Here is a 16580-nt window from a genome sequence, read left to right on the forward strand (position 1 = left end):
TATATACTGACAATTAAAAATATGTGAAAATAAACAAAAATAGTAGTCTTAATTTTAATGGCAATGCTTTTTATGGCCAGGAATTTGAAATTTACTCAGAAAAACTTTATTAATATACCTAATCTAAACACAATTACCCTAAATGCAAAATTTTGTACCCGAAAATAGTTTTTAGTTTGAATGAGATGTTGTTTGCGACAACTGCCCCCTCTGTTACCATTACCCCCAGAACATAATATTGAAATATAAACAATATTATTTAAAAAATGCTCACAGGGTCAATTGTAACAGTGGGTCAATTGTAACGTCACAATTGCCTGCGGAATATGGGTTACAACTGCACCAGTGGACGTAATAGAGAAGAATATTCGTTATCTTTAAAACTACTGTAAAATATGTACCTACATACACACAGTAATATTACCACAATCTTTGATCTTTTAGAAACCTAGTTATCATCTTACACATGTAAATTTATCGTTAAAAATCCAATAATTTGTGTTTAAAAATCAATATATTCTTACTTTGAAGACACGGAAGTACAAAACGACCTATAACAGTCAATTGCCCCACGCGCTGCCGGCGCCTGACTAAATACAAGATGGAATTTGTCTGAGGAATAGGTACAAGCATACACGCGTAAAAACGATTGACAGGTTTTCGGCCAGTGTTTCAATTGCCCCCTGTTACTTTTGCCTCCGGTCTACCCTACCTATACAGAGGAATGATGCCCTGCCCAATTCTAATTCACAACATGGACGTTTCAGTTGCAAATGATGCGTCATAAAGTAGACGCAAATCCTCCGGCTTTGTTCCCGGAGTTGTACCTGAAACCACGGCGTCTAGACTTCTATTCGCGTAAACTGGAAGAGAACATGAACGTCAACAAAGATCTTATCAAGAAAATCAACCTCATACAAATAACTGGGGTACGCGTTTTTAATGAATGTACGATACCAAAGTATTGAAAAATTAGCCTAAAAAGTTCTTATGATTTTATTTTTATACCTCCTTTATTCCGTTTATTTCTGAAATATTTGTTTCGTGTGCAAGAACGGATTTAACTCAATAACGTATTTTTTACAACTCACATGACTCCGATCGCAGGGTATGGTGGATTGCTGGTTTAAAAAAACAGGTACCATTGAGCATGACAAGTTACTGCGACGGTACCGACAGAGGCAGCTTGACGAAATCCACTATGCAAATATTTACTTATATACGAGAATGCTCAAGGCTGTAAGTACTTTTACTTCATTGCTTCTTTTCAAAGTTTTTTATAGGTAATTCAGGCACGATAGAGTTGTGCTACTAAAAGAATGTAATTAATTTAGTTTTTGCACATGTAACTTGTCGGCTATGACTAAGTGTGACGGGCGCAGTAGTAGTATATTGTTTAAAGCTCTGAGTAGCACTGCAACTGTTTTGTATTACCACCAGACTCATGACTTGTTAGTTCCGTTTGTTAGTACCATACATAGGGCGCACTATAAGTTTCCGGAATTGGCCACTTACAATATTTAAAAAGTAATTACAACATTTGAAAATGGAACTCTTTGACTGTAGAATAGAGTTTGTTTCATTTGACTGTCACTTGTTTTTACATTGTGACGTCATCTTAGAAATTGGTTGTCTACATCACCATGGATTTAACTCGTGAAAATTTTCGTAGTATGATTTTCTACGACTTTAAGTGTAATTCAACAGCTCAGCGGAGCTTCGCTCGGCTTCAAACTGCTTTGTGACGGTGTGACCTCCTTACATCGTCATCCCACCTTTTTATCGCCTTCTCCGGTCCCTGGGCACTCGTATTTAAATTTAAATTTTGAATTTCCATAGCTCTTTTGCCTCAGCGGAGCTTCGCCCGGCTTCAAACTGCTTTTGGCGATGAAGCACCATGCAAGACGACTATTTATAGTTGATTATCAGACTTCAAACGCGGTCGTGTGAATCTCAGTGACGAATTTCGTGATGGTCGCCTGGCCGCTACAGTGAACAACAAAAACATCCATGCTGTGCGCCGTATGATCAAAACAGGCAGGCATGTGATATACCATGAGATTCAGGGATCTTTAGGCATGAGTCAAATACAATTAATACTACACAAACATTTGGGTGTGAAAGAGCTTTGCTCTCGGTGGATCCCACACAGTTTGACTGAGGCTCAAAAAACGAATCGCGTCACTTGGTGCAAAGCTATGCTTACCATATTCAACGAAGGGGCGTCAAATTTGGTGTGGGACATAGTAACGGGTGACGAAACACGGATTTATAGTTACGATCTCAAAACAAAGCAGCAATCGAGCGTATGGGTCTTTCGAGATGAGCCGAAACCAACCAGTGGCGCGCGTGCAAAGTTCCTCTAAGCTAAGGATGATTGCTTCTTTTTTTAATAAAACTGGACACGTGGCTATTGTTGCTTTGGAGAATCGTTGTACCGTGAATAGTGATTGGTACACGATCATTTGTTTGCCGGAAGTTATTGAAAAACTATGTAAAAATAACCGGAAACGCCATATCATATTGCACCACGATAATGCCAGTGCTCACACGGCCAGACAGACAAATGAATATTTTAAGGTGAACAACGTTGACCTTATGAGCCATCCCGCGTACAGTTCCAACCTGGTCCCTTGTGACTTTTATTAAAAAATTTAAAAATGAAGAACCAGTTACGCGGTCAACGATTTTCATCACCTGAAGGGGCTGTCGAAGAGTATGAAAAATATGTTTCGTAGATTGTCACGGAGGAATGGCATAAATGTTTTCAAAATGGGTTCATTCGTATGAAAAAGTGCATTAACGCTAACGGAGAATATTTTGAGAAACAATAAATTCATTTCTGACCATTTACAGTATTTTTTCTTATTCATTCCGGAAACTTATAGTGCGCCCCAAGTAAAAAAAGTCCACTTTGAATCGCCACCTTACAAGTTAGAATTATGGTAGGATGCTATTGTGTCGTGTGTTTGTTTACAAGTCGCGCAATTTTTTAAATTATTTGTTTTACAGAAATCAGAACAGCCAACTACAAAGGAACTTAATGAGTTGTGGAAGGATACTAAGCAAAAGCTCATACTTGGAGCTGCGTAAGTTGCTTTTCGATTTTATGCCAAGATTTGTTTGGTACATGTTTATTATGTTCTTAAAGAGTTATTGTTTCAATTTAAATCTCTTTATGTCTGTATAACATACAGAAGAAATACGTTTGTATACGCTCAAAGTGACTTTAAAGCGGATTGTCGGATTTACATAAATTTACTTACTGGTACATTGGTGTGACATAGATTTACACTCATTTTCAATTTACCTTGAAGACAAAAAGACAAAAGTCTTCGAGCAGTGCATGTTGCCAGCGATGACCTACGGCTCTGAGACGTGGTCACTCATCTCCTAAAAAATCATAAAAGCTTCATAAAAAAGCTCAAAGACACTCAACGAGCTTAGCGAGCAATGCTCGGCATTTCTCTACGTGATACAATCAAAAAATTAGGAAATCCGTAGAAAAACCAAAGTCGTAGCTCAAAAAATTGCAAATTGTAGTGGCAGTGGGCATACGTAACTCGTAGCACTGGCGGCCGTTGGGGCAGAAAGGTTTTCGAATGGAGACCACGAACAGGAAGGCGTTCAGTGGGACGACCCCCTACTAGATGGACGGATGACCTGGTAACGGCGACGGGTAACCAACGATAGATGCAAGTTGCGTCCGACCAGCGTCTGGAAATCTTTGGGGGAGGCCTATGTTCAGCAAACGTCTTTCGGCTGATATGATGATGATGAGGTTTACACAATGCTACTACATTAATTAATATCTTTTCAGTCTGCCCTTTATATTGTTCAAGACGGGAACCATTGACAAAGGCATGAAAGACCCCGCATTTGAAAAGCCGTTTCATATTTATCGACCACGGTAAGTAGATGAAATGCAAAGATATGTATTATAATGCCAGTAATAAAAAAAATTGTGGTCGTCAACCACATAACACCAATTCTATCGACAAATTCCGATTTCCCCGTATCCACGGAATTTACGCAGTGTATTTGTTTTATTGAACGCTTAAGTCGGATTTCAGTGATGATGCTGATGACTATGACGGTCTATTTAGAAGATCACAAAAATACATAATAGAGTGCGCATTTTTTGTAACGTTGCAATATATCTTTTGTTGATTTTTTGGCATATTTTTTTGTATTATTACTTAGTCTTATAGTATATAATCTTTTTAGGGATCCTAGCCAAACTAGAAGAACCCTAATAATATCTCCTATAATAGTCATGTCTGTCTGGCCGTTCCTTAGAGAATGGAAAAAAGGCCGTTCTTCCCGTCTCAGCATTGATCTCCTTCAATCTTTAAACTTAGTATGAAACATGACCAATGTATAAAATTGAAAAAAACTCCATCTGTTGAGCGAGTTGTTTTATTAAGTGCAAGACTGCAACACTCTCTCAACAAATTCGATTCATGATGGTTCCGAATCTACATGTGGCGCTAGTGTGACGCTTATGAGCAACAATAAATATTCTCATTACCGAATTATTGCTACTCAACTTGAAATCCCTATACAGGGCGACAGGTTGCACGAGATAAATATTTAAAGAGGCAAACGAGTAGCTCATATCTAATCCGAATATATAAAAAGAATCGCCCCTAAACGTAAGAAAAAATAATGCCGTGCCTTTCTACAAATACTAACACACTCTTCATTTGGGCTACTCTATAAAACAGAACAGCTGAGCAGTAGGATATTGAACACCCGCGTGCCAAGCCTTCCTACTTAAAGAGTACTAAAAGACAGACAGGCTTTTTTTGGCTTTTTTTAACCGTTTCGTGGCGCTGATTGTGAGCAAGCCCGGGGCGAGTGAGCCACTGACAACACTAAATAAATGAACAGAAAATAAACCAACAGGTAAGAAAACCGACATAATAAGAAGTGTACATATACAACTACATACACTTGTGAAATACTGATTACATGTAAATAACAGTAAATCATTAAAATCTAGTATAATTTTGTGAAGTGTCGCGTCGATGCGAACGATATAGACGTTCGTTCGAACAGGCAACAACCTGTTTGGTTGCGCAACTGCGCTGCGCATACCTCCTTTCATTATCTCCTACATAGACGCAGCATAGAAAGCGTGCGCAGAGGCTGTAAGGGTAGCGGGCACTCGCTGCATGTTCGATCTTGCGCAGAGTATTACAAAATGTTAGAGGCAGTATTTTCATTAGAGAAAAATATTCAAAAATAAGGTAGTGTTTCTTTTTACATATTCCGTATCGGTATCAGCTACTCATTAGCCTCTTTAAATATTTATCTCGTTCAACCTGTCACCCTGTATAAGCCTGTGTACATCATTTTTAAGAGTTCCGGTCTAGCCTGTCGTGACCATGATGCACCCAACAATGTCGATATGTTGGATATCTGAGCAAAAAAATAAACATGGTTTAAATTCCGATTAAGTTAACATTTATCGTTCTGTCTGTTGGCCAGTGTATACATGACAATTGGGGTCGAAGGCGGTTCGAAAATTGGACAAGTGATCATAGAACTGTTCAATGATATCGTGCCACAGACTTGCAAACTGTTCATGCAACTCGTCCGTGGTGATGGGAACGGTTACGCTTATAACGGGACGCGCCTCTTCAGGTAAATCCCCACTACCCCACTTATATAGCAGTGTTGTAAAATTAGGCCTGTGTTTGATACGAGGCAATTGGACGTAGTTATAACAAAAAGATCTAAGTCACAATTTAAGTTTCGAGAAAATGGAAGTTAAAAGTTTTCGAAAGCTTAAAATTTTAACTGCTGCTTGAATTCTCAACCGATCTTCATTTTTTTTCGTCAAATTCAAGTTTTCACTGTATAGTTTCACATCAATTACCAAACATTTCGTAAATTAACAATTAAGGTAGCTTCTTTTAAAAAAATAGGACTTAAATCATTTTAATTTTGTATGGCAAAAAAGCTTTTGCGATAATTTTTTAATTTGAAAAAATGATCCAAAATGTGCAAAAAGTGTATAATTAATTGTTTTATTTTCATCAAATGAATATAATTGCATTTTTAAGAATTTTAAGGAATCTCGGTAAATTGTCCTATGTTTTGAACTATAATAACACTACATTCCAACATAACTTTAGCATTTTCTACAGTAATAAAAATTGCATACTTAACTTAGATTTTTCGCGAAAAATGCAATTTTTTGACATTATTCGGACGCATTTAAATATATTTAAAAATTATTTTTCTTTATTTTTTTCTCACTAAATCGAAGACTAGTTGCTTCAATAATTATTTTGTTAAAAAAAACTTGACTTATTTATTTATCCTAAAATCTCAAGAGATTTTCCGACATTCACCACCGCAATTAATGTTTTTTCGACACTTTTTTAAATTCTTGTTTTATTATGCTTTATTAATTTGGGTTTTAATGATAAGATATCGTTAAATTATTAATACAATTTCATCCACATCAACCAGAATCTTTATTTTCGAACACTTTTCGATTCATTATACCCTTTCCTATTTGTACCTACAGTTCCCAAGAACTCTGGTGATGCGAATGATCGCATTACTTTTAATGGGTTTGCTTTTGTACACGTCTTCATAATATCCATAATTCTTCGATTATGTAAAGACGTCAGACGTGTTTCAAGGCTACTTCAATCTTTCAAAATTCTGTATCATTGGGCAAAAATTTATGCCCAGGTTCCAAATAGCGACAGCGAATAGTTTTTAAGGTCGGTGTCCAGAGCCACTTTTAGCATCAATACCAATTTAATGTTCCTATTTTGACCTCCTCGTGAATCACTCCATAGTATAAGGTCTTCCATGTCCACCGCCAATTCGTTATTAATATGGCATAATACAGAACAGCCAACTTTCTCTACCTGCGTCACCTTCTACTCATACATACAATAACTTGTGTCATTAGAAACCAAGTGAATATTGGAAAAGACGAGGACAAATAACCTGCAATAAATATGTCGCGGGGAGGTGTATCATTATCGCTTACGATATACCGCCATGCTATGCATGATGTCATTGAGGTTAGCCTCAGTTATCGCCTGGCCATAGTGACTTTAAACTATCCATAGTTATGTAAATACATCATGCGTAGCATGGCGGTATATCGCATGCGACCTCCCCGTGACATATTTATCGCAGTCGATTTCTCCTCACGTTTTTCCAATAGTGAATATGTAACGAACTGTTTTTGTTTATTATTTCAGTTTATTTCGTTTGTGGCGCTCAAATTTTACGTTGATAAAATTACCGTGCAAACCTGTCATAATGTTTTAAGCTCAGATCTTGTCATGGCCATGTTTGGCATTGCGATATACTTTCGCGGTCATTGGTCGCGGCACACTCGGCACATGAGTAAAGAAAACATGTGCACGCGGTGCATCAAAAATGTGACGTCACATTGCTTGACACGTGCGTTATTACAATAAAATTTCAAAATGGCGGTTTTATTACTCGAATAGACAGCTAAATGTGGGTGTAACAGCTTCATCGCGGAGGCATGCAACGGGGGCTGGTCATGTTAAATTTAATACCAAATGACGTCGGGCCGTTCTAATTTGGAAGGTGACTTTTAAAATTTTAAAGGCTATTTTGAAATCCTACATTTTTTAAGTAACCAACGTTTAGTAGGAATGATCCAAAATCGAATGGATAGTTTAATTTTGCCGTAAAAAATAGCCAATATGATCCAAGTCATTATGTCAAACGTAAGTGGAACATTCTGTCCCTATTAAAAAAATAATCAAAACGATCCAAGTTACTTTGGATCCCATTGTTTCAAGATTTTAAAAAGCCAACACTATACAAGTTATATTGGTGAATTTTTGTTAAAAAAGAAACAAAAAAAAAAGAAAATGATTCAAGTTTACTTGAATCTTATTGGCCATCATATTTCATAGTTTAGCATTTTTTAAGAGCGATTCATACTCAAGTGGATCATGCGATGTGTTGTGGAACGAGAGTCCAGGATACCTGGATCGTTCATTAAAAATATTTTTGGGAAAATTGCGTTTTTTCAAAATGCTACATACTTATAATTTCGCCAATATTAGAGATACATGAGTCTTTCTGGCATGAATGAATAGGCTACGGTGAATTACGTGGTATACTTAACTCATTTTCGCCCTAAGTGTTACTTGGATCTTTTTATTATAACTACGTCCAATTATAACTTTTGTAACTTTCAAATAATTTATTAAGTAAATAATTTAGAAAGACCTTTTGTTGGATAATGCGTATTATTCCGTTGAAGAATATAGGAACTTGATTTTATAATATGTGTTATCATTTATTAGATTATTAGGTATAAATATTATTTTACAGAAATGGATAATTACATAAACTTAATAAACATAAAATCATTATTTTCACATAATTATCATTATATTATTTAATATGTTCCTACATTATTTCACATAACTACATTAACTATGTTAAAATTACTTAGTATGTACTACACAACCTGTGCTGGATATTTATAATTTTTATTTTTAAATATTTTTATTGTATCATTTATTACTATTTGTAGCGATTCTTGTAATATTATATCTTGTATATAATAATGTACAGCATAGAAGATATTAAATCGATATAAATCGAAACCTAAACCAATATCTACAACGTCCAGAATTAAACCTCGAAAATATCCTGTTTACGTTTGCTTTCTCGACCTTTCCAAAGCTTTTAATCTAGTATCGTATGATACAGGTAGGTTGTGGAGTAAGGTAGGGAGCTTGGAGAGAGCGATCAGGGGATCTGAACTAATTGCTATAACAACCAGATCAACTTCGTTCGATGGGCGTAGGTACATAAATTGATTGAAGAAATTTGTATTCATTTTCCCATCGAATTTATGATCGTTTCTTATTCTCTGGTAGTATTTGTTGTTTGGAAATTACGTATCACGCCTCAGTCGTATGACTTTGTGAGTACTATGTTATATATAAGACATTAGAAAACGATGCCTCCCCAGGATTGTGCCGGAGCTCTACTGTCGAGGCGGTGACGTGACCTTGGATAACGGCTTCGGATGCTATTTACCCGAGAACAGAGGAGAACCGATGAGCCCAGAAAATTTCAACCTTAAACATTCTATCCCGGGTGACAATTTGCTTTCTTTCTTGTTTTTATGGGCTCTTATTAACTTAACTTTTTAACTGTAAACAAACAATTGTAGTTCAAAGTAAAATTTCACCTATTTGCACAAGTTGACACATACGTGATACTCGATAATTTACATTCTACAGGTTGGATCCTGAGGTAGCTGCGCGGTGCGGGAGAAGTGACAGTTTAGGTAACAGTTACGGCGCGTCGTTGATTGCACATCAACAAGATTTTTCTGACGATATTGAATATCGTATCGTTGATATAAAAAAATGGCAAATGGTGTGTCTATTAAAATCAATTATAAGTGATAATCAATTATAAAATAGATTTTGTATTATCGTTTCACATAACAACAATTGACTAATTTAATAGGCACTTTTTTCAATCAACTTCCTATTGAATATTGTCAGAAAAATCTTGTAGAAAATAATCCCGTATGAAACACACCTTCACTTGCTGTTACGTACACTGTCACTCCTCCCGCCCCGCGCAGCTACCTCAGGAACCGACTCGATTAAGCTATAAACCTGTACATATTTATGCAAGTAAGAAATTGATTATTGTATCATTTAGCCCCATTTCGAAAACATTTCAGATGAATATTATTATTATAGAGAGCCCTTGATGAAAATTCTTAGGAATTTGTTTCTGCTTATTTGGTTGGATATTCGGCTTCACCCATGGAGTATATAACCAGAAATAGAGACGAAGTGTCATTTAATTTGTTTGAAAACTTTTCTGCCAAATCATTACTGTGACAACTGCACTCCGATTGGCCAGCCCGAATTCGAAACAATTGACGGATGTCGTCAATTATTTCACTTTAAAAACCAGTTTAACTTGAGCTTTGCTGTAATGGCTGAACATTTAAAAATGACATATTTAATATTTAATTAAGTACCGATGACATGTGATTCCGTTTGTTTTGTAATTAGATGTTTGCTGTTTTCCACACACCAACGAATGGAACAGCCCCCCATTGTCAGAGATATTAACTTTATTACAATAAAATACTGAAAATACGGAATATTTTTGGAATATACGGAGACGTACACACAGGCCAGTTGTTGGCGCTGTACTATTTCAGTTTTCTAATTTGTGATTTCAGCGCAAACGAGAGTTGATATTTAAAGTGATATAAGGCCCATTTGCCTGACGAATTGCCAGGGATGGATGGCCCTTATTTCGTTTGTATTTCTGGTTATTTACTCGACGGATTCACCTTATTAACAAAATGGTCTAATTCTATAACTATATTTTAGATTAGATTAGATTAATGTTTATTTGCCAAAATACAGTAAATATACAGGTCTTAAATTAAATTGGTACAATGTATTCAACCTGCAAGCAGGTGTGCAAATATTTTGGAATTTATTGGTACAGGTAATTGAAGTTAATTAAAATGTCAAATATTTCTAAATTCAAAGTATTCCTTATTACTATAGAAGCAATGTGTCATAAGCCATCTTGTCAATTGTAGTTTAAAATTATGTCCGTGTAGTAATTTAATGTCACTTGGTAAATTATTAAAAATCTTAATGCACATGTTGTAGCAGTTATTTGTGTAAATTATTTTATGGCAACGAGGTTGATATAATTGATTCATAATTTTAGGCCGTGTTTGTCTTTGAAATATTTCGCCACATATTTTAAAATGTTTAGGATTAGTCTTAACAAACACACAGATGTCTCTGATATACATACAGGGGAGAGGTAAGATGTTTAGTTTTTTAAATAGGGGCTTGCATGTGTCATCTGCTTTAGCGCCCCAAATTGCGCGAATGCATTTTTTTTGTATTATAAAAACCCTACCTACATCTACAGAGTTCCCCCACAGTATAAGCCCATAACTTAATACAGAGGAGACGTAACCGTGATAAGCCATCATTGCAGCGTCATGAGACACGGTTTGTCTTAGCCTACGTAGGCCAAAGACAAATCTATTCAGCCTGTTGCACACGTGATCAATGTGATGTTTCCACTTTAAATGCATGTCAAATTTCACTCCAAGGAAACTAAAACAGTCGACTGTATCTACTACTTGATTGTTATACTGCACTTGAATTGGCAATGGATTAGAATTATGCGATCTGAACTGCATGAATTTTGTTTTGTTTATATTTATATGTAAATCATTTGCATTTAACCATTTGATAACTTTATATAGTGCGTCATTTATTTCTTTTTCAAAGTGGTCTCTATCATAACATTTTAATATAAGAGTGGTGTCGTCTGCAAACAGAATGCTTTCCTGATCTACTGCGTTTGGAAGATCATTTATATACAGACTGAAGAGAACCGGAGCCAAAATACTTCCTTGTGGAATGCCGCTGTTTTTTGTTTTATAATCAGAATAAAATTTTTGTTTTATAAGACGCTTGTAATTGTTACAAATTTTATTTATTGACGTACTTTGTGTCCAATCTTTCAAGTAATTCTTTATCCAGTCAAATGCTGTGCCTCTGATTCCATACTTTTCTAGTTTTTTCAGAAGTTTAGAATGATTAATATAGTCAAATGCTTTGCTCATATCGAGGAAAAGTGATGCTACCGGAATTTTGTCATTGATACTTTTCGTTATAATGGTTAGAAAGTCATAGCAAGCAAGTGTTGTAGATCTTCCTTTACGAAATCCATACTGAGAGGGATGGAGAATGTTATTCTTTTCTATAAAGCTGTTAAGTCTTATTAAGAAAGCTTTCTCAAATATTTTCGATATAATAGGTATGAGAGTGATAGGTCTGTAATTGTTAGGATCCGAAGCGTCACCTTTCTTATATAATGGTTTAACGATACACTGTTTCAATTGTTTGGGAAACGTTCCTTCCACGAATGAAAGATTAATAACATGTGCAAGAGGACAACAAATGTGTGGAGCACAAAGTTTTATAATTTTTGTATTTATTCCATCATAACCACAAGATTTACTATTTTTTAATGATATTATTATATTGTAAATTTCTTTTTCAGTCACTGGGGTCAAAAATATCGAATTAAATATAGATTGTATGTTCGATGTCATGCAAATTTGAGTCAAATTAGAATTATTATTTAAATTTAAAAAATTAGTATTCAAAATATTACAAATGTCAACAGGATTATGATATATACGGTTATTGAATTGTAGCGAATTAATGTCATCCTTATGAGAATCATTCGAGAGAGTCTGTGATATGGTGTTCCATGTCGCTCTACATTTGTTGGTGTTGCTTTTTATGTATTTAGTATTACTGATTCGTTTGGACTTCAATATGCATTTTTTAAGCAGTGTATTGTAACTTTTATAATGTAGTTTATTGTGTAATTTATTTACTTTTTCATTTATATATTTCATTTGTAATATTCTTTTGGCTTTACATGACTTCTTTAAACCTTTAGTGAGCCATCGCAACTTTGTGAGATGGTTAGTTACTTTAACTAATATAATTGGAAAGCATAAATTATACAATAAAGAAAATAAATCGTAGAAACCATCAAACGCAGTCTCCATAATATCTGAATCTAGAACTTCAAAAAACGAAAGAGAGCCTATGGAGTTACAAAACTTTTTAATGTTTTCCGGGTTATAGTCGCGTTTGTATTCATGCCACATGTTATAGGCTTTTTGTCTCTTTATTTTTATATTTTTATATTTATATTTATATTTATTTTTTAGGAACTGTTTCAATGGTTGTGACGTCAAGCAATGAAGTGTGTGGTCAGTTTAACATCATTTTCAAGCCTCTGCCTCAGTTTGACGGAAAACATGTGGTTTTTGGACGAGTAAGTATCTACCCATAAAATATACCTGGTGGTTTCGAGAAATTACCAGACTTGTAAGTCTGGTAATTTTCTCGAAACCACTCGTCGTTGTAATTCCATTGAAAGTCCACTGAGATCATGTTGCTATTATGATAGTTCGTCCCGTCACTTGGTATTATATTTTTTTTATAATAACTAGTGACGGACGAACAAATCTTGCGCCTGGCAGTGAGCGACACGCCTATCCATAACATAAGCAGTGTCACCCTGAGACATAAGTTGACAAGTCCCATGTGCCTATAATTTCACCAGCACCCTTAAGGCCTTATTCAGAATTGCAGCGGGCGCGGAAGCGTGCGCGGGTGCGTCTAAATCAAATATACGTAGATACCCCTTGCGTTTACAGTGGCCCCGCGTGCCGGCGCTGTTTCTAGGCGGGCGAGGGCGCGGGTAAATCTATTTTACGTCCGCCCGTACCTTTCACAGTACTTGGTCTAGCGTCTAGCGTTTGTTTGCGATGTCGACGTGTGGATCTACCCGCTCGTAGTCGCTGCGGCACTGTGAAAGGGAAGACGTCAAGACCCGCACGCCAGCACCCGCCGCCGCGCCTGCATTAGAAATAAGCCCTTACCCTTCCAAACCGAAACGCAGTAATTCTCACATTACTGCTTGGCGGCAGAAATAGAAGAAGCTCAACTGCTACTAAAGTTGTTGTTATTCTGCTAAAATTTAGTTGCAATTGCAATTGAGTCTCATTAGCGTGTCAGCAGAATGGCATTGATGGCATTCGTTCATTAAATTGATCGAACTGATCGAAGTTTAATAAAACTACCATGGAAATTACTATGCATGATATTTAAGTGGTCTAATCAGCAATAAAATATGTGTTTGTTCAATAATAAATCAATGGCAAGAAGCCCTCGAAAGAAACGTAATTAGTACCTAGACTACGTCATCGACTAGCTGACGTTGAATAGCATAATACCAAATAATTGCAATGGCAGTTGAATTGGAGCTCGATAGCTTGCCACTAACAAGCTACTACACTTAACTTTTAGCAAAATATCAAACGTACAAAATCCTCCCGTTGACACAGAAGTCAGATGGGCCTAGTCATCGGTAATTAACAGAACAAAAATGTTGAATAAAAATAACAATAATACATTTCTCTAATAAACTTATCTTTTTTTATGACATCAAGGGACGGGGCAAACAAGTCGTGCACCTCGTGGTAAGCCACATGCCTATCCATGACAGTTACAGTGCCACTAAGAGCTTTAAATCGCAAAGATCTGAGGGGCACAGCCACTGCGCCCGTGACCGTGAGACATAAGTTGACAATTCCCATGTTCCTGTAATTTCACCAGCACCCTTACCCTTCAAGAACGCAGTAATGCTCACACTATTGCTTCGTGATAGAAATAGGCAAAGTGCCGGTACATCCCTGGACGAACTCTTTGACAAGGAGCTCTACTGCTACTATCCGAATGTTGCTATCTTCTTTAAACATCGAGTATATACATATATATAACCAGAAATAGAATTGACATTTAATTTGTTTGAAAACTATTCTGCCAATTCATTACTGTGACAACTGCGCTCCGATTGGCCAGCCCGAATTCGAAACAATTGACGGGTGTCGTCAATTGTTTCACTTCAAATCGACCAGTTTAACTTGAGCTTTGCTATAATGGACGAAAATTACATATTTAATATTTCATTACCGATGAAATGTGATTCCGTTATTCTCTAATTACATGTTTTGCTGTTTTTCCCACACCACCGAACGGAACAGCCCCCATTGTTAGAGATATTATATTTATTACAATAAATACAGAATATTTTTGGAATATACGGAGTCGTACACACGGGTCAGTTATTGGCGCTGTACTATTTCAGTTTTCTAATTTGTGATTTCAGCGCAAACGAGAGTTGATAACTAAAAGTGATATAAGGCCAATTTGCCTAATGAGTTGCCAGGGATGGATGGCCCTTATTTCGTCTCTATTTCTGGTTATATACTCGATGTCTTTAAACTATGATATGTCAATGAACGTGACTATACCAAATAAATTGTGTGTGACAGATGAACTACATGGTGGTAAATAAGTACTTACCTTAGTCACTGTCATTCATGAACATCTGCAATATCGTATTAAATACTGAAATATTACTAGTCAACGAGAAAGCTTTATTATAAATAACTTACAAATTTGTAAATATCTTTGTTTGTTGTAGATAATAGCAGGGCCTTTCATTACCCTGGAACGCATCAGCGCCATCGGACTTCCTCTAGGCACCACTGCTTTCAACTGTCAAATCCGCTACTGCGGCTGGATCTCCAAATCTGGTATCATGCATGAAGGTATTCGCAATAGCATCAGATTCCCTTCAGATAAAATACAACAAAGAGTATCAGTGAAATAATGGTATGTCGTGTTTGTCAAAGGAAAAATTATTCCATGTTATTATTTATGTTTGTTTTGTATGTTATCTGCAAATTCTTTGCGTGATGTTTTTTTTCATTTATTTTGTTTATTGTTAATAAATAAAATACAAAATTATCTTTCTTAAGTAACTTTGCGCCGCTTAGTTTGCGACTGATTGATCCAGGATTTATAGGTACAGAATGAGAGGACTGTTAAAAAAACAAACCATTACACCGACAAAAACTTTATTCGAATAGCAAAAAATAAATTAGAATGCACATTACGACATGAATCCTTAGCTGAGGAGAGCGGCACGTGCGCCTTGTAGGCGAGTCAGTATGGTCGCACAGACAGCCACTTATTCTATTTTTATGAACAGCCCGCATGTGCAGATTAGTGCCAATAACTGGAAAAAACGTAGAAATTATAACTTCCTGGTTTTATTTATTTATTTAAGTACACCATCGGCACATATAAAAAGAAACTAACATTGTTTTGTCATATATAAATTGTGATAAAGTATATTATACCATTATAGGCGTATATGAAAATTGCGTAAGATAACATCAAAAATTTTAATTTAAAAACAAAATAAAAATAATGTATAGAGAGAAAAAACTCTACGGCAAATAAGTCGTTAAAAACCAAAAATAAAGATCTGCAACAAGCACATAGAAAAATTTGAAAGATCCGCTAGGACGTTACGTGGCGTAATTGGGCACAGCGTCTGACACGGTTTGCTGGAAGACGCTGCTTCGAATCCAGCGGATCGAAGGATTTTTTTCCAAGTGTTCGGTCTTTGTATTAATAATTATAACAAAAATTAGTGGAATAGGTAGTAAAACATTGTGACATTTAATAAACTTAAGAAAAAACTACTACCTATCCAAGAGATTATCGAAGAAAGTCCCCAAGACTCAACTTTTAGAGCAGTTGTCACATTCCTTTTGAACTTACTTATAACATGAGTCGTGAAAGATGTCTATTTCGTCTGAGTTAACATTATCGAAAGTTCTCATGATACGGTAAATTGGAGAAAAATGCCCCACAATAGTACCAGATACACGACTCCAAAATATCTTTCATCCTGGATTAAGTCTACTGTATATCGCTAAGTTAATCTGAGACATTATTCGGGACATGTCGAGCTGGCTATACAAAACCTTATGGAGAAAAGTTAGGTCGAAGACTTGCCTCCGAGCCTCCAAAGTCTCTAACTTGCAATGTAACAAACGCTTGCCGAAGTCTGCTCGATACGTGCATTATAATATATTA

The 16580-nt window shown here is 35.9% G+C and overlaps 2 protein-coding genes across 2 annotated transcripts in view; one reads left to right on the forward strand and one right to left on the reverse strand.

The window, feature by feature from the left end:
* LOC113235097 (peptidyl-prolyl cis-trans isomerase E-like) overlaps positions 1-15383 on the forward strand; it is a 23044-nt gene extending 7661 nt beyond the window's left edge. The window contains exons 3-10 of the mRNA XM_026470668.1: positions 768-929; positions 1108-1239; positions 3013-3089; positions 3821-3910; positions 5494-5649; positions 9002-9129; positions 12791-12897; positions 15115-15383. Coding sequence (XP_026326453.1) covers positions 768-929; positions 1108-1239; positions 3013-3089; positions 3821-3910; positions 5494-5649; positions 9002-9129; positions 12791-12897; positions 15115-15303 — 1041 coding nt within the window. The 3' untranslated portion in view covers positions 15304-15383. The remainder of the gene's footprint in view (positions 1-767; positions 930-1107; positions 1240-3012; positions 3090-3820; positions 3911-5493; positions 5650-9001; positions 9130-12790; positions 12898-15114) is intronic.
* A 150-nt stretch (positions 15384-15533) lies between these two features.
* LOC113235098 (tetraspanin-9-like) overlaps positions 15534-16580 on the reverse strand; it is a 25045-nt gene continuing 23998 nt past the window's right edge. The window contains exon 6 of the mRNA XM_026470669.1: positions 15534-15711. Within this exon, the coding sequence (XP_026326454.1) occupies positions 15664-15711 (48 nt within the window). The 3' untranslated portion in view covers positions 15534-15663. The remainder of the gene's footprint in view (positions 15712-16580) is intronic.

This window comes from Hyposmocoma kahamanoa, unplaced genomic scaffold (assembly GCF_003589595.1).
Source record: "Hyposmocoma kahamanoa isolate Upper Pololo Valley unplaced genomic scaffold, ASM358959v1 87, whole genome shotgun sequence".
Lineage (NCBI taxonomy): Eukaryota > Metazoa > Arthropoda > Insecta > Lepidoptera > Cosmopterigidae > Hyposmocoma > Hyposmocoma kahamanoa.